The sequence below is a fragment of the Hyla sarda genome, chromosome 12 (assembly GCF_029499605.1).
Source record: "Hyla sarda isolate aHylSar1 chromosome 12, aHylSar1.hap1, whole genome shotgun sequence".
Classification (NCBI taxonomy): Eukaryota; Metazoa; Chordata; class Amphibia; order Anura; family Hylidae; genus Hyla; species Hyla sarda.
The window spans coordinates 71219981-71239643 of NC_079200.1; the positions used below are offsets into that span (position 1 = coordinate 71219981).

Below are 19663 nucleotides of genomic sequence, written 5' to 3' on the forward strand. Positions count from 1 at the left end.
ATATATATATATATATATATATATATATAATATAAAATCTGTGACAGTAAGGCTAGGTTAACACTAGGGCTGCACGATATGGGAAAAATGTGCGATTGAGATTCTGGGCCTAAATATTGCAATATGCAATGCGATATAATAAAAAAATAAATGGTGAAATCCCCCCCCCCCCCCATTTCATGTCCAAACGCCTCCATTTCACATTCACCTAACCATTTTATGCCCACCGCCTTTTTCACATCTCCCCCTTGTCACACCCCCCCCCCCCCCCCTCCTGTCACATTCTTGTACTGCAGCAATACACTGGGTTTCCCGGTCAGTTTTCAAATCTTCCGCAGGACACGGGAAACCTAGTGTATTGCTGCAGTACAAGACCTTTCCCCATCAGCCAATCACTGGCTTGACACGTGACACCACTGCGGCCAGTGATTGGCTGAAAAGGGAAAGGTCCTACTGTACTAAGGAGAGAGGAAACTCCGGAGCGCACAGAGATGAATCTGCAGGGACCGGGACTGGGTGAGCAGAAGGTTTTTTATTTTTCTCCCTGCGCCCTTAGCTCAGTGTTTTTCTAGCAGGGTGCCTCCCGCTTTTGTGAAACTACTACTCCCAGCATGCCCGGACAGCCTTTGTTGTAGTTTTGCAACAACTGGAGGCCCCCTGGTTGGGAAACACTGACTTTTAGTATTTAAATTAGTTTTTACCTGCTTTGGCCGACCCCACCACGGGAGCCAGCCCGAGCAGATAATCGCATGTTTTCCCTGGGGGGCCATATCGCAAAAATCTCGATTAGATTGCTTTTGCGATATATCATGCAGCCCTAGTTCACACTGTGGAATCTCCGAGCATAAAATTTTACACCCGGAGATTCAGAGTGCGGCCAGCGCCGACTGAATCAGTCGGTGCTAGGACCGTACGGACACTGCAGTCTCCAATAGACTGCAATGTGTTCCGCGGTGCTCATTTTTCAGGCGGAAATTTCCAAGTGGATTTTCCGTTCACAAATTCCGCTTCACAAATTCCGAAGTGTGAATTTGTGAACGGAAACCCATTCACTACACTATACATTTTAGTAAGCGGAATCCCTGGGTGCAATTGCAGGCGGACATTCCGTAGTGTGAACCTAGCCTAAGGCTTCGCTGTTTCCCTGGCGTGGCCCATACTTCTGTCATCTAATGTAACCTTTGACGGTCAAGCATATGTATGACCCGCTAATACAGAAATGCCTTCTAAATGCTTGGACAGTTGCCAAATGACATATTTACTGTCCGAGTCCAATAAGGACACATAATATTGCAGTCTTTAATTACTGGGAGAAAGTTCCTCTTTATTAGGATTATATATGTCACTAATCCTGCTTCCATCTGTGCCTAGCAGACAGCTTCCATTTTTACAGTCATGATTTCAGCCTTTTGTCTCCTAAGTTGTATGAAGCATCAGCATACCCTGGGAAGACTTTTACACTGTTTCTACAGGGCGTAAAGGCATGACCCTGGAAGAATAACCATTCGCAACATCTAAAGAGGAAAGTATAATCCATTGATGAATTACATTGAAAGACCCCCCAAGATTTACATAAATTTTAACCATTATTATTTTGTTTTTAGGTTAAACAAACACTGATCAGCCGTAACATTGAATCCATCTATGCCGGTGTTTCCTAACCAGAGTGCCAAAGGCTGTCCGGGCATGCTGGGAGTTGTAGTTTTTCAACAGCTGGAGGCACCCTGGTTGGGAAACACTGATCTATGCTCTGACCTGTTGAGGCCTCGACCCCATAGGTTTGTGATATGTCTTGTGGTATCTGCACCAAGATGTCCTCAGCAGCAGCAGAGGGGCGGTCTCCATGGATTGGATTTGTGGACTAACTGACTAATGGCAGTTGGGGGGCGGGGGTGGGGGGGGTTAAAGGTGAAATCCCCGCTCTGCCCGCCCCTGGATGTCAGGCAGAGCAGGGGGGGAGATGGCGGCGGGTACCTGGGGAAACGGTGACCATCGGCAGGACCAGCGGTGGAATCGGCAGCAGTAAGCAGGCGGCGGAGCAGCGGTGAAGGTAGCAGTAAAGATCGCCGTAGAGTGATCTTTACTGCTGCCATCTAGGAGTTGCCAAACTACAACTCCCAGCATGTGTAGTGGTCTCTAAACTGTGGTCCTCCAGATGTTGAAAAACTACAACTTTCAGCATGCACTGACTGTCTGGGCATGCTGGGAGTTGTAGTTTTGCAATATCTGTAGTGGCACAGTTTGGAGACCACTATACTGTGGTCTCCAAACTGTAGCCCTCCGGATGTTGCAAAACTTCAATTCCCAGCATGCCCAGACAGTCAGGGATGCTGGCCGTGTAGTTCTGCAAAATCTGGCCCTTCATATGTTGCAGAACTACAACTCCCAGCATGCCTGGACAGTCTGGGATGCTGGGCGTGTAGTTCTGCAATAGCTGGTCCTTCATATGTTGCAGAACTACAACTCCCAGCATGCCTGGACAGTCTGGGCATGCTTGGAGTTGTAGTTTAGCAACATCTGGAGGGCTACAGTTGGAGACCACTACTTAGCGGTCTCCAAATTGTTCTTCCCCAGTTGTTGCATAACTATGACTCCTAGCATGCCCTGACTGTCCACGCATGCTGGGAGTTGTAGTTCTGAAGGGCCAGAATTGCAGAACTACATGCGTAGCATCCCTGACTGTCTGGGCATGCTGGGAATTGTAGTTTTGCAACAGCTGGAGGCACACCGGTTGGGAAACACTGAGCTAGAGTCTGTTTCCTAACTCAGTGATTACAACCCTTGTGCCACCAGCTGTTGCAAAACTACAACTCCCAGAATGCACTGACAGACCGTACATGATGGGAGTTGTAGTTTTGCAACAGCTGGAGGTACACGGGTTGGAATCACTGAGCCAGAGTCCGTTTCCTAACTCAGTGGTTCCCCACCAGTGTGCCTGCAGCTGTTGCAAAACTACAACTCCCAGTATTGCCGGACAGTCATAGACTGTCCTGTCAGGCTGGGAATCTTGCAACAGCTGGAGGCACCCTGTTTGGGAAACACTGCTGTAGGGTTTTGGTGGAGACAAGCCCCATCCTTGTATCTGGGTTTGCCCCTATTGCAAATTCCTTGTTTAGGCCTCAAATGTGCATGGTGCTCACTCACTTCAGAGCCCTGTTGCATTTCAAGGCAACAGTTTAGTGCCACAAAGGGGGTATTTCCGTACTCAGGAGAAACTGTGTTACAAATTTTGGGGGGCTTTTTCTCTGTTTACCCCTTATGAAAAGGTAAAGTTGGGGGCTACACCAGCCTGTTAGTGTAAAAAAAATAAAACATTTTACACTAACATCCTGTGTTGTCCCATACTTCATTTTCACAAGAGTTAAAAGAAGAAAAAGACCCCCAAAATTTCTAATGCAATTTCTTCCGAGTTCGGCAATACCCCATATGTGGGCATAAAATGCTCTGCGGATGAACTACATGGCTCAGGAGTGAGAGAGCGCCATGTACATTTGATGGTGATTTGCACAGAGGTGGCTGGTAATAACAGCGGTTCTGATATAAATGCAAAAAAAAATAAAAACACCCACTTTTTGGAAACCACACCCCTCACGAAACGTAACAAGAGGTATAGTGAGTCTTAACAAGCCACAGGTCTTTGACAAATTTTCGTTAAAGTTGGACATGAAAATTAAAAATGTGTTTTTTTTCTTCCCTGAAATGCTGGTGTTACCCCAAATTTTTCATTTTCACAAGAGGTAATAGGAAAAAAGCCTCCCAAAATTTGTAACCCCATTTTTCCTGAGTATGGAAATACCCCATATGTGGATGCGGGTGAACTACAATGCTCAGAATAGAAGAAGCACCATTAGGCTTTTGAAGAGAGAATTAGGCTGGAATTGAAGGCCATGTGCATTTACAAAGCACCCATGGTGCCGGAACAGTGGACCCCCCACATGTGACCCCATTTTGGAAACTACAACCCTCACAGAATGTAATAAGAATTTGATACTGTTCTGGCACGAAAGGGGCTTCCTAAATGCAACATGCCCCCCCAAAAACCATTTCGGCAAAATTCGCTTTCCAAAAGCCAAATGTCGCTCCTTCCCTTCTGAGCCCTCTAGTGCACCAGCAGATCACTTTACATCGACATATGAGGTATTTCCTTACTCGAGAGAAATAGGGTTACAAATTTTGAGGGACATTTTCTCCTATTACTCCTTGTGAAAATGAAAAGTTTGTGGTAACATCGGCATTTTAGTGTTAAAAATAAAATTTTTCATTTTCATGTCCCTTTTTAACGAAAGTTCGTCAATCACCTGTGTGGTGTTAAGGCTCACTGTTCCCCTTGTTATGTTCCTTGAGGTGTGTAGTTTCCAAAATAGTATGCCATGTGGGGGGGGGGGGGTTACTGTTCTGGCATCATGGGTGCTTCTTAAATGCGACATGCTCCCCAAAAACCATTTCAGCAAAATTTGCTCTCCAAAATCCCACTGTCGCTCCTTCTCTTCTGAGCCCTCTAGTGCACCCACAGAGCACTTTACATCCACATATGAGGTATTTCCTTACTCGAGAGAAAATTAATTACAAGTTTTGGGGGGCCTTTTTACCTTTTACCCCTTGTAAAAATGAAAAAAAAAATGGGGCTACAATAACATTTTAGTGTAAAAAAAGGGAGATTTTTATTTTTCTCCGCCATTTTGCTGCTATTCCTGTGAAACACCTAAAGGGTTAACAAACTTTTTGAATGTCATTTTGAATACTTTGAGGGGTGCAGTTTTTATAATGGGGTCCATTATAGGGGATTTCCAACATAAAGACCCTCAAATTCATTTCTAAACTTAACTGGTCCCTGAAAAATTCTGATTTTGAAATTTTCGTGGGAAATTGTTGCTATACTTTGAAGCCCTCTGATGTCTTCAAAAAGTAAAAACATGTCAACTTTCTGATGCAAACATAAAGTAGACATATTGTATATGTGAATCAATATATAATTTATTTGGGATGTCCATTGTCCTTACAAGCAGAGAGCTTCAAAGTTAGAAAAATGCTAATGAAATTTTGGAAACATTTTTTTACCAAGAAATGATGCAAGTATCGACGTAAATTTACCACTAACAAAGAGTAGAATATGTCATGAGAAACCAAGGTCAGAATCAAATTTATAAGTAAAAGCATCCCAGAGTTATTAACCCCTTAAGGACGCAGGGTTTTTCAGTTTTTGCACTTTCGTTTTTTCCTCCTTACCTTTTAAAAATCATAACCCTTTCAATTTTCCACCTAAAAATCCATATAATGGCTTATTTTTTGTGTCACCAATTCTACTTTGCAGTGACATTAGTCATTTTACCCAAACATTCACGGGGAAACGAAAAAAAAAATCATTGTGCGACAAAATCGAAGAAAAACGCCATTTTGTACATTTTGGGGGCTTCCGTTTCTACGCAGTGCATATTTCGTTACAAATTACACCTTATCATTATTCTGTAGGTCCATACGGTTAAAATGATACCCTACTTATATAGGTTTGATTTTGTATTACTTCTGGAAAAAATCATAACTACATGCAGGAAAATGTATACGTTTAAAAATGTCATCTTCTGACCCCTATAACTTTTTTATTTTTCCACGGACAGGGCGGTATGAGGACTCATTGTTTGCGCCGTGATCTGAAGTTTTTATCAGTATCATTTTTGTTTTGATCGGACTTTTTGATCACTTTTTATTCATTTTTTAATGGTATAAAAAGTGACCAAAAATACGCTTTTTTGGACTTTTGCATTTTTTTGCGTGTACGCCATTGACCGTGCGGTTTAATTAACAATATATTTTTATAGTTCGGACATTTACGCATGCGGCGACACCACATAAGTTTATTTTTATTTACACCTTTATTTTTTATGGGAAAAGGGGGTGATTCAAACTTTTATTAGGGAAGGGGTTAAATGACCTTTATTAACACTTTTTTTTGCAGTGTTATAGGTCCCATAGGGACCTATAACACTGCACACACTGATCTCCTATGCTGATCACTGGTGTGTATTAACACGCCTGTGATCAGTGTTATCGGTGCTTGACTGCTCCTGCCTGGATCTCAGGCACGGAGCAGTCATTCATCGATCGGACACCGAGGAGGCAGGTAAGGTCCCTCCCGGTGTCCTGTAAGCTGTTCGGGACGCCGCGATTTCACTGCGGCGGTCCCGAACAGCCCGCCTGAGCAGCCGGGCCACTTTCACTTTAGACGTGGCGGTCAGCTTTGATCGCCGCGTCTGAAGGGTTAATACAGGGCATCACCGCGATCGGTGATGTCCTGTATTAGCCGCGGGTCCCGTCCGTTGATAGCCGCCGGGACCGACCCGATATGCCACGGGGACACCGGGTGACCCTGCGGCATATCACGGGAGTCGGTGGAGGACGTAAATATACGTCCTTCATCATTAAGGGGTTAATACATTAAGTGATAGAGGTCAGATTTGCAAAAAAATTCTCCCATCCTTAGGGTTATAATGGGCTCTGTCCCCGAGGAGTTAAAGGGGTTCTCCGGTGGAAAACTTTTAAATTAACTGGTGCCAGAAAGTTAAACAGATTTGTAAATTGCTTCTATTTAAAAATCTTTATCCTTCCAGTATTTATTAGCAGCTGTATGCTACAGAGGAAATTTTGCTTTTTGAATTTCCTTTTTGTATTGTCCACAGTGCTCTCTGCTGACACCTCTGTCATTGTCAGGAACTGTCCAGAGCAGCATAGGTTTGCTATGAGGATTTTCTCCTGCTCTGGACAGTTCCTGATATGGGCATCAGATGTCAGCAGAGAGCACTGTGGTCAAGACAAAAAAGAAATTCAAAAAGCAAAAAATTTCCTTTGTAGCATACAGCTGCTAAAAAGTACTGGAAGGATAAAGTTTTTTTTAATTGAAGTAATTTACAAATCTATAAAAAATGAATATTGGATGATGATATGTTTATTATAATAAAATATATATGATAGTTAAAGTGTGTGTCGAACCTCACAGGGCCCTTGTGGGTCGGCAAATACACAATAAAAATTCACAGTGTCCGATAAATCAGTCAAAATAATCCACAGTGTCCAATAAGCCAGCCGAAAAAATAGAGATATTCTTGAGAAATTGATCTAATAGTTCAGATGGTGGGTACCGTGAAAATAAAGTGCATATCAATCTCTTAGTAGTTTTGTTCAAATGAATCCCCTTGTATGTGAATTGTTTGTAATCCGATGTATAAGTTCTGGCTCTTTGAGCAAAGAGCCCGCTGCTAGAGACTGGGCAGTCTCAACGATATGCAGCGATGTCTGAAGTGAGCTTATAGGGAGGATACAATGTTGCTAGACAAGTGATACTATGTATGCATACAATTGTTTAAAGGGCTTAGTTCTCTCGAATTAAACACCTGCTGCTAGAGATTTTGCGGTCTCAAAATATGCAGTGGGTTTTGGTGGGCAAATAAACAGGGGACTGCAGCGCTTCAAAAGTACAGCATAGCAGTATACATAGTACCTGATGTGGCGCAGGTGGTCCCGGCTTGGTACAGTTGATGGTCGCATGTTTACATCCCTTTCCCTTATCCCCTTACATCCTTCCCTTCAATCCCCTGGTTGGACTTGATGGACGTATGTCTTTTTTCAACCATACTAACTATGTAACTATGTTAGAGACACGGCTTGTCTCAGAAGATACAGCAAATTGTAGAGGATCCGATCCTTGTAACGGCTTGATAATTAGCCCGGTGCGGCGTATCCTCGGGGCTGGAGCATTGCGCATAGGTTTGATGCGCCGAAAATTGAAAGGTTCTGCCTCTGGGATATTGGCTGTAAGGAGTGGCACTTAGAAGGGAAAGCTGGACGTGTTTAAAGTCCTCCGTAGGACCTTTCCTCAGCAGCTAAAAGTAAAAGTCACCCCCTTTAAACATTACAACCATCATACACTTCCTAGAGCAGTGTTTCCCAACCAGGGTGCCTCCAGGTGTTGTAAAACTACAACTCCCAGCATGCCAGGACAGCCAAAGGCTGTCCAGGCATGCTGGGAGTTGTAGTTTTTCAACATCTGGAGGCACCCTGGTTGGGAAACACTGTTCTAGAGGTAAGTCCACTACTGATCATAAAGTGATTGTGTATTCCTTCAATGCCTTATGTCATGGGAATACCCAGTACATACTTTTTAGATATTAGTAAAAGACGAATTATCAATGTCTTTTATCTAGTAATGCAATATATAGTTGTATTTGTAGTTTGCTTTCCGTGTCTCATGCAAGTCTGGCACATCATGAACCTAATCTGTACAGCTACCCTCTCATTTTCACATGAGTATTATTAGTAATTGTCTTGAAGTATTTCAGGTATGCAGAGTCTGCATTTTAGAGGACTACACGTAGCAAGACAAGCAACTACTGTCCCCATGACTGCTCAATATGAACACCCCCAATGCCTTCTGGGAAGCACTATTGATTTGCAGCATTGCTGTAGGCTGTTACTCAACTCTCTAGCGGCATCTAGTGGCAAATTACACACAGAACAGCAACTGTCCTCCGGGTCGTCTAGTGACATATGGTGGCAAAAACAAGTTTTGCACGTGGAACCATTTCCTCAGGTCTGCCAACACTGTTCCTGGAACTGTTGCCTGCTGTATCCACAAACATGGACTAGGTTCTAGCCAGTAGAAAGCGGTCCTTATTTATAAATATTATTATTAATAAAGAGCTTGCTCAGTGTGAGGGACCTATTTTCTATCCTGTAAAAGGACTTTTTTTTACCCCATAGTGGTCAGGTCCTGTATAGCGATTGGAACTATCTAACTCACACTGATGAGACAGCTAGTTCATATCAAGCAGAAGGACCTTCTGCTTCATAGTGACTGTGTCCTGTTAAAGGGGTACTCCGGTGGAAAACTTTTTTTTATTTTTTACATGAACTGGTGGCAGAAAGTTAAACAGATTTGTAAATTACTTCTATTAAAAAATCTTAATCCTTCCAGTACTTTTTAGCAGCTGTATGCTACAGAGGAAATTCTTTACTTTTTTAATTTTTTTTTTTTGTGTTGTCCACAGTGCTCTCTGCTGACAGCTCTGTCCGTTTCAGGAACTGTCCAGAGCAGCATAGGTTTGCTATGGGGATTTTCTCCTGCTCTGGACAGTTCCTGACACGGACAGAGGTGTCAGCAGAGAGCACCGTGGACAACACAAAAAAGAAATTCAAAAATAAAAATTTTCCTCTGTAGCAAACAGCTGCTAAAAAGTACTGGAAGGATTAAGATTTTTTTAATAGAAGTAATTTACAAATCTGTTTAATTTTCTGGCACCAGTTCATTTAAGGTCACAGTGTGAAATCTAGTTCCTTTCCAGCCAAAGACCAATATACCTTCAGCTCACATAGGTCCTTTACAGAGATAATAACTGGATAGTTTACAATAAGAAATCTAGTTTCTTCTACCTCTAAGGGACCTTATACCTCTAACTCACATAAGTCCTTTACAGGGATAGGGACTAGATGTCTCACAGTAAGAAAACTAGTTCCTGTCCAGCAGAAGGACTTTTAGAACTCCAACTAACAATGGTCCTTGACAGGAATAAGTCTCCTTTATATACTTCCAACTCACATAGGTACTTTACAAAGATGGGAACTAGTTGAGCCTCTGCACCACTGCCTACTGTGTGTACTCTGTCATGCCCATAAGAAATGGACGCAGATGATTTTACTGGAAGAGGTAAGTGCTGTTCCGCTTTATTTCTTTTCTGTAAACAGAGATGTGTAACAGACCATACTGATTAGGGATCGAGCGATATCAATTTTTTAGGGCCGATAGCGATAATCTGTGGAGGTTAAGGCCGATAGCCGATAACTTATAACGATATGTCACAGGCCATTGTCACGATGCCGGCTGGCAGGAGGTGGATCCTCTGTGCCAGAGAGGGATTGGCGTGGACCGTGCTAGTGGACCGGTTCTAAGTCACTACTGGTTTTCACCAGAGCCCGCCGCAAGGCGGGATGGTCTTGCTGCGGCGGTAGTGACCAGGTCGTATCCACTAGCAACGGCTCAACCTCTCTGACTGCTGAAGATAGGCACGGTACAAGGGAGTAGACAGAAGCAAGGTCGGACGTAGCAGAAGGTCGGGGGCAGGCGGCAAGGTTCGTAGTCAGGGTGGATAGCAGAAGTTCTGGTACACAGGCTTTGGACACACAAAACGCTTTCACTGGCACAAGGCAACAAGATCCGGCAAGGGAGTGCAAGGGAGGAGATCAGATATAGCCAGGGAGCAGGTGGAAGCCAATTAAGCTAATTGGGCCAGGCACCAATCATTGGTGCACTGGCCCTTTAAGTCTCAGGGAGCTGGCGCGCGCGCGCCCTAGAGGGCGGAGCCGCGCGCGCCAGCACATGACAGCAGGGGACGGGAACGGGTAAGTGACCTGGGATGCGATTCGCGAGCGGGCGCGTCCCGCTGTGCGAATCGCATCCCCGACGGCCATGACAGTGCAGCGCTCCCGGTCAGAGGGACCGACCGGGGCGCTGCAGAGAGAGAGACGCCGTACGCGCTCCGGGGAGGAGCGGGGACCCGGAGCGCTAGGCGTAACAGTACCCCCCCCCTTAGGTCTCCCCTTCTCTTTGTCCGGTAACTGCCTCCCCTGGGATGAGGACACCGGGAAAGGATGGAGGGATTCCTCAACGGCAGGCAGTACAGCAGGAGTGGGAATGGGGAGGGAGGGCAGAGGGCGAGGCCTGGCACGGGACAGTGTGACACCAGGACGAGGGCCATGAGGAGGCACCGAGGCTTGCCTGACTGGACTGGGAGGGGGGGAGAGGCACTTCTTAAGGCAGGCAGAGTCCATAAAGACCTTAGGGAGACCGGATACAGGAGGAACCACAGGGTCACGGCAGGGAGTACTGGGGACCGGTTTAAGGCAGTCCTTGAAGCAAGAGGTACCCCAGCTCTTGATCTCCCCTGTGGACCAATCCAGGGTTGGGGAATGGTGTTGAAGCCAGGGTAGTCCAAGGAGAATTTCGGAAGTGCAATTGGAGAGGACCAAAAACTCAATTTTTTCGTGATGAGTTCCGATGCACATTAGGAGGGGCTCCGTGCGGTAACGCACGGTGCAATCCAACCTGGCTCCGTTGACCGCGGAAATGTGGAGTGGCTTGACGAGACGGGTCACCGGGATGCGGAATTTATTCACCAAGGACTCCCGAATAAAATTCCCAGAGGCACCAGAGTCCAGGCAGGCCACGGCTGAGAGGGAAGAGCTGGCTGAAGGAGAAATCCGTACAGGCACCGTGAGACGTGGAGAAGCCGACTTAGCATCAAGAGACGCCACACCCACGAGAGCTGGGTGCGAGCGTGCGTTTCCCAGACGTGGAGGACGGATAGGGCAATCCACCAAAAAATGTTCGGTACTGGCACAGTACAGACAAAGATTCTCTTCCTTACGGCGATTCCTCTCTTCCAGGGTCAGGCGAGACCGATCCACTTGCATGGCCTCCTCGGCGGGAGGCCTAGGCGCAGATTGCAATGGAGACTGTGGGAGAGGTGTCCAGAGATCTAAGTCTTTTTCCTGGCGGAGCTCTTGATGCCTCTCAGAAAAACGCATGTCAATGCGAGTGGCAAGATGAATGAGTTCATGCAGGTTAGCAGGAGTTTCTCGTGCGGCCAGAACATCTTTAATGTTGCTGGATAGGCCTTTTTTAAAGGTCGCGCAGAGGGCCTCATTATTCCAGAATAGTTCAGAAGCAAGAGTACGGAATTGTATGGCGTACTCGCCAACGGAAGAATTACCCTGGACCAGGTTCAGCAGGGCAGTCTCAGCAGAAGAGGCTCGGGCAGGTTCCTCAAAGACACTTCGAATTTCCGAGAAGAAGGAGTGTACAGAGGCAGTGACGGGGTCATTGCGGTCCCAGAGCGGTGTGGCCCATGACAGGGCTTTTCCAGACAGAAGGCTGACTACGAAAGCCACCTTAGACCTTTCAGTAGGAAACTGGTCCGACATCATCTCCAAGTGCAGGGAACATTGCGAAAGAAAGCCACGGCAAAACTTAGAGTCCCCATTAAATTTGTCCGGCAAGGACAGGCGGAGGCTAGGAGTGGCCACTCGCTGCGGAAGGGGTGCAGGAGCTGGGCGAGGAGATGATTGCTGCTGAAGTTGCGACTGAAGTTGCTGCACAATGGTGGACACTTCCGACAGCTGGTGGGTTAGATGGGCGATCTGTCGGGATTGCTGGGCGACCACCGTGGTGATATCAGAGATATAAGGCAGAGGGACCTCAGCGGGATCCATGGCCGGATCTACTGTCACGATGCCGGCTGGCAGGAGGTGGATCCTCTGTGCCAGAGAGGGATTGGCGTGGACCGTGCTAGTGGACCGGTTCTAAGTCACTACTGGTTTTCACCAGAGCCCGCCGCAAGGCGGGATGGTCTTGCTGCGGCGGTAGTGACCAGGTCGTATCCACTAGCAACGGCTCAACCTCTCTGACTGCTGAAGATAGGCACGGTACAAGGGAGTAGACAGAAGCAAGGTCGGACGTAGCAGAAGGTCGGGGGCAGGCGGCAAGGTTCGTAGTCAGGGTGGATAGCAGAAGTTCTGGTACACAGGCTTTGGACACACAAAACGCTTTCACTGGCACAAGGCAACAAGATCCGGCAAGGGAGTGCAAGGGAGGAGATCAGATATAGCCAGGGAGCAGGTGGAAGCCAATTAAGCTAATTGGGCCAGGCACCAATCATTGGTGCACTGGCCCTTTAAGTCTCAGGGAGCTGGCGCGCGCGCGCCCTAGAGAGCGGAGAGAGAGACGCCGTACGCGCTCCGGGGAGGAGCGGGGACCCGGAGCGCTAGGCGTAACAGCCATTAAGGGGTTAAAGATCTCTGCTTACTGCCAGTAAATGGGAACTTTCCTGTTATTACTTATAAACCAGTTCTATGACCATACTAAAAGTAACGCTTTTATTCTTCATACTTTTATCCTTATGAGGACAAACCTGTAGTGTTGTAATTATAGCTCTGGAGTAAAATACACCGTATAACTTATCTGCACAAATACAATGAGGCGACCACGGACCACCCACATGTGTACAAAAAATGTGTCTTATGGGCATGGTCCTCTGAAAGAAAAAGACATATACAGAATCTGGTAACGTGTCTGATGGAGGAAAACTCCAGGTAAGGAGAAAGCCAAAAAAAAAACACTTTTTTTTTCTAATCAAGTGTCAAATGACTGTCCCCAGCATCACTTCCCTTTCTCCTAGTCCCAAACATCGCTTCCCATCTGATTCTTAGTCTACAGCATGACTCCCCATGACATTCCTGGCTCTCCGTCCTATTCCTGGTCCACTACATGGCTCTCGATTCTCATTTCTGCTCCCCAACTTGTCTCTCCATTACATTCCTGGTCCCCAGCATGGTTCCCCATCTCATTCCTGGTCCCCAGCATGGTTCCCCATCTCATTCCTGGTCCCCAGCATGGTTCCCCATCTCATTACTGGTCCCCAGTATGGCTCTCCATTCTCATTCCTGGTCCCCAGCATGGTTCCCCATCTCATTCCTGGACCCCAGCATGGTTCCCCATCTCATTCCTGGACCCCAGCATGGTTCCCCATCTCATTCCTGGTCCCCAGCATGGTTCCCCATCTCATTCCTGGTCCCTCCACATCTTCCTAGTTTCCAGTATTTATGGTCCCAGCATGGCTCCCTCTCCCCAGTGCAGTAAGATGTAGGCTGTACCCTCCCTGTCTCAGACAGCCTCCCTCCTTCTATCTTGAGGTTGTTTTTCTTTTTGCATTCAGCCCAGGCTGCTGCAATTTACATAATAAACTTAATCTTACTTCCCCAATGCCACTGGAATCAGTCTTCTGTCCTCTGGCTCCGGTCTTCTTACGGCTTCTGGGGCCCGACATGTAACACTGCACTGAGATAATCGCCAGCCAAATAGGTGTAATAGCCTGCAGTGTCATGTAACGGGCCCAGGCCTGGCCTTCCTCCTGGTGCTTGGGCTCAATACATGACACTACCTCTAAGCCGATCATTGACCAAGGCAGGACAACACTGCGACCGGTGATTACATGTTACATGTCAGGCCCCCAAAGCCAGAAGAAGACATGGGCCGGAAGACGTAAGACTGATTCCACTGGGGGGCGCAGCGGAAGGTAATTTTTATTGTTTATTATTGTGGCAGCCCAGGCAGAATGCAAAAAGAAAAATGCTTTAAACCACTCTGTGGAGATGGAATCACTTCTTCTTGTTTAGGCTTGGGGATGCGGCACTGTACAGATTATTCAGAGTGCATGTAAGTCCAGTGTGTGGTCTGGTGGAGTTTTCACTGAAAAATTTGATAACATTTTTTTTTTTAACCAGTCTGCCAGAAAAGAGCCAAACGTTGGCCCTCATTTACTATTCTAAACCCGACTTGTTTTGGCGTTTTTTTTTGTCGCATCTTTGTTTGCGCCATGTCGCAGACATCGTGCGCCAGTCTGCGACACGATGCAACATTTTTTCCCTACGGACCCGATTTGTATTCTCCCAACCCCGAAAAAGGGGCGTAACCCGACATTTCTGAGCTTTCCCACGTATTTATAAAGGTTTCCACCCCGAATTTGTTGAATTGTTGTGGATTTTTTCCCGACAACTCAGAGGAGTTGGAAACCAAAACCAACAAAACCCACGTGTGACAAACAGGATGCAACATAATAATAAATACAAAAGCAGTTGGGTAAGAAAGCAACATAGACTTAAAACCCGATTTTCTAAGTAAATGAGGGCCATTATCTGTATTGGGGGAAGGAACTTTATCCACAGTGGGGATGAGAGAAAATTATCTGTGATGGGAGAGAACATTATCTGTGATGGGGAGAGAACATTATTTGTATTGGGGGAGAGAACATTATCCGTGATGGGAAAGAGAACATTATCTATGATGGGGGAGAGAACATTATCTGTGAAGGGGAGAACATTATCTGTGATGGGGAGAACATTATCTGTGATGGAGGAGAGAACATTATCTGTGATGGAGGAGAGAACATTATCTGTGATGGAGGAGAGAACATTATCTGTGATGGAGGAGAGAACATTATCTGTGATGGGGGAGAGAACATTATCTATGATGGGGGAGAGAACATTATTTATGATGGGGGAGAGAACATTATCTATGATGGGGGGGAGAACATTATCTGTGATGGGGAGAGAACATTATCTGTGATGGGGGGGGAGAACATTATCTGTGATGGGGGGGGAGAACATTATCTGTGATGCGGGGAGAGAACATTATCTGTGATGAGGGAGAGAACATTATCTGTGATGGGGGGGAGAACATTATCTGTGATGGGGGAGAGAACATTATCTGTGATGGGGAGAGAACATTATCTGTGATGGGGAGAGAACATTATCTGTGATGGGGAGAGAACATTATCTGTGATGGGGAGAACATTATCTGTGATGGGGGAGAACATTATCTGTGATGGGGGATAACATTATCTGTGATGGGGGATAACATTATCTGTGATGGGGGAGAGAACATTATCTGTGATGGGGGAGAGAGCATTATCTGTGATGGGGGAGAGAACATTATCTGTGATGGGGAGAACATTATCTGTGATGGGGGAGAACATTATCTGTGATGGGGGAGAACATTATCTGTGATGGGGAGAGAACATTATCTGTGATGGGGAGAGAACATTATCTGTGATGGGGAGAGAACATTATCTGTGATGGGGAGAACATTATCTGTGATGGGGGAGAACATTATCTGTGATGGGGGAGAACATTATCTGTGATGGGGGAGAGAACATTATCTGTGATGGGGGAGAGAACATTATCTGTGATGGGGGAGAGAACATTATCTGTGATGGGGGAGAGAACATTATCTGTGATGGGGAGAGAACATTATCTGTGATGGGGAGAGAACATTATCTGCGATGGGGGAGAGAACATTATCTGCGATGGGGAGAGAACATTATCTGTGATGGGGAGAGAACATTATCTGTGATGGGGAGAGAACATTATCTGTGATGGGGGAGAACATTATCTGTGATGGGGGAGAACATTATCTGTGATGGGGGAGAACATTATCTGTGATGGGGGAGAACATTATCTGTGATGGGGGAGAACATTATCTGTGATGGGGAGAGAACATTATCTGTGATGGGGAGAGAACATTATCTGTGATGGGGAGAGAACATTATCTGTGATGGGGAGAGAACATTATCTGTGATGGGGGAGAGAACATTATCTGTGATGGGGAGAGAACATTATCTGTGATGGGGGAGAGAACATTATCTGTGATGGGGGGAGAACATTATCTGTGATGGGGGGGAGAACATTATCTGTGATGGGGGGGAGAGAACATTATCTGTGATGGAGGAGAGAACATTATCTGTGATGGGGGAGAACATTATCTGTGATGGAGAAGAGAACATTATGTGTGATGGGGAGAGAACATTATGTGTGATGGGGGAGAGAACATTATCTGTGATGGGGGAGAGAACATTATCTGTGATGGGACAGAACATTTTATGTGATGGGGGGAGAACATTATCTGTGATGGAGAAGAGAACATTATGTGTGATGGGGAGAGAATATTATCTGTGATGGGGGGGGGGGGAGAGAACATTATCTGTTATGGGCGGAGAGAACATTATCTGTGATGGGGAGAGAACATTATCTGTGATGGGGAGAGAACATTATCTGTGATGGGGAGAGAACATTATCTGTGATGGGGAGAGAACATTATCTGTGATGAGGGAGAGAACATTATCTGTGATGGAGGGAGAGAACATTATCTGTGATGGGGGAGAGAACATTATCTGTGATGGGGAGAGAACATTATCTGTGATGGGGGAGAACATTATCTGTGATGGGGGGGAGAGAACATTATCTGTGATGGGGGGGAGAGAACATTATCTGTGATGGGGGGGAGAGAACATTATCTGTGATGGGGGGAGAGAATATTATCTGTGATGGGGGGGAGAGAACATTATCTGTGATGGGGGGGAGAGAATATTATCTGTGATGGGGGGGGGGGGGAAGAGAATATTATCTGTGATAAGGGGGGGGGGGGGGAGAACATACCGGTAAATAGAAAATATATAAAAACAGGGCCCTAATGCCTGCACGTAACATAACACCAGGGCAGTGCTATAGAAACTATTCAGCACACCAGATGTTTACATTAACAATGTCCTTCTACTGGTAAGAATCTGTGAGAGAGGAAGTCTAGACATGCTGGGAGTTGTAGTTATTTCCTTTTATATCTCTCCCCTGTAATCCCATGAATGGCCTGGACGTGCTGAGATTCCCAACCCCCATAATATTCTCTAATAACACATAATAACAGTCTGGACAGGCAGGAATGTAGTGGAAGTTCTTCCCCATTCCATATAATTCTCTGATAACTCATAACAACCTGGACATGCTGGGAGTTGTAGTTCTCTCCAATTAAATCTCCTCTTTGAATGTCCTCTGATATCCCATAATAATAGCAAAGAAATGCTGGGAGTTGTAGTTCTCTTATACCTCCCCCTGTAATACCCTCTGTTATACCATAATCACAGTGAGAATATGCTGGGAGTTGTAGTTCTCTTATACCTCCCCCTGTAATACCCTCTGTTATACCATAATCACAGTAAGAATATGCTGGGAGTTGTAGTTCTCTCCTCTTATACCTCCCCTGTAATATCCTCTGTTATACCATAATCACAGTAAGAATATGCTGGGAGTTGTAGTTCTCTCCTCTTATACCTCCCCTGTAATATCCTCTGTTATACCATAATCACAGTAAGAATATGCTGGGAGTTGTAGTTCTCTCCTCTTATACCTCCCCTGTAATATCCTCTGATATACCATAATCACAGTGAGAATATGCTGGGAGTTGTAGTTCTCTTATACCTCCCCTGTAATATCCTCTGATATACCATAATCACAGTGAGAATATGCTGGGAGTTGTAGTTCTCTTATACCTACCCTGTAATATCCTCTGATATACCATAATCACAGTGAGAATATGCTGGGAGTTGTAGTTCTCTTATACCTCCCCTGTAATATCCTCTGATATACCATAATCACAGTGAGAATATGCTGGGAGTTGTAGTTCTCTTATACCTCCCCTGTAATATCCTCTAATATACCATAATCACAGTGAGAATATGCTGGGAGTTGTAGTTCTTATACCTCCCCCTGTAATATCCTCTAATATACCATAATCACAGTGAGAATATGCTGGGAGTTGTAGTTCTCTCCTCTTATACCTCCCCCTGTAATATCCTCTGATATCCCATAATCACAGTGAGAATATGCTGGGAGTTGTAGTTCTCTTATACCTCCCCTGTAATATCCTCTGATATACCATAATCACAGTGAGAATATGCTGGGAGTTGTAGTTCTCTTATACCTCCCCCTGTAATATCCTCTAATATACCATAATCACAGTGAGAATATGCTGGGAGTTGTAGTTCCCTTATACCTCCCCCTGTAATGTCCTCTGATATCCCATAATCACAGTGAGAATATGCTGGGAGTTGTAGTTCTCTTATACCTCCCCCTGTAATATCCTCTGATATACCATAATCACAGTGAGAATATGTTGGGAGTTGTAGTTCTCATACCTCCCCCTGTAATATCCTCTAATATACCATAATCACAGTGAGAATATGCTGGGAGTTGTAGTTCTCTTATACCTCCCCCTGTAATGTTCTCTGATATCCCATAATCACAGTGAGAATATGCTGGGAGTTGTAGTTCTCTTATACCTCCCCCTGTAATGTTCTCTGATATCCCATAAACACAGTGAGAATATGCTGGGAGTTGTAGTTCTCTTATACCTCCCCCTGTAATATCTTCTGATATGCCATAATCACAGTGAGAATATGCTGGGAGTTGTAGTTCTCTTATACCTCCCCCTGTAATATCCTCTAATATACCATAATCACAGTGAGATATGCTGGGAGTTGTAGTTCCCTTATACCTCCCCCTGTAATGTCCTCTGATATCCCATAATCACAGTGAGAATATGCTGAGAGTTGTAATTCTCTTATACCTCCCCCTGTAATGTTCTCTGATATCCCATAATCACAGTGAGAATATGCTGGGAGTTGTAGTTCTCTTATACCTCCCCCTGTAATATCTTCTGATATGCCATAATCACAGTGAGAATATGCTGGGAGTTGTAGTTCTCTTATACCTCCCCCTGTAATATCCTCTAATATACCATAATCACAGTGAGATATGCTGGGAGTTGTAGTTCCCTTATACCTCCCCCTGTAATGTCCTCTGATATCCCATAATCACAGTGAGAATATGCTGGGAGTTGTAGTTCTCTTATACCTCCCCTGTAATATCCTCTGATATACCATAATCACAGTGAGAATATGCTGGGAGTTGTAGTTCTCTTATACCTCCCCCTGTAATATCCTCTAATATACCATAATCACAGTGAGAATATGCTGGGAGTTGTAGTTCTCTTATACCTCCCCCTGTAATGTCCTCTGATATCCCATAATCACAGTAAGAATATGCTAGGAGTTGTAGTTCTCTTATACCTCCCCCTGTAATGTCCTCTGATATCCCATAATCACAGTAAGAATATGCTGGGAGTTGTAGTTCTCTTATACCTCCCCCTGTAATGTCCTCTGATATCCCATAATCACAGTAAGAATATGCTGGGAGTTGTAGTTCTCTTATACCTCCCCTGTAATGTCCTCTA

At 45.3% G+C, this 19663-nt stretch overlaps 1 protein-coding gene across 1 annotated transcript in view; it reads left to right on the plus strand.

Annotated features, from left to right (window-relative positions):
- The first annotated feature begins 9661 nt into the window (after nt 1–9661).
- Nucleotides 9662–19663, plus strand: part of PSMF1 (proteasome inhibitor subunit 1) — a 19428-nt gene continuing 9426 nt past the window's right edge. The window contains exon 1 of the mRNA XM_056549199.1: nt 9662–9694. Within this exon, the coding sequence (XP_056405174.1) occupies nt 9677–9694 (18 nt within the window). The 5' untranslated portion in view covers nt 9662–9676. The remainder of the gene's footprint in view (nt 9695–19663) is intronic.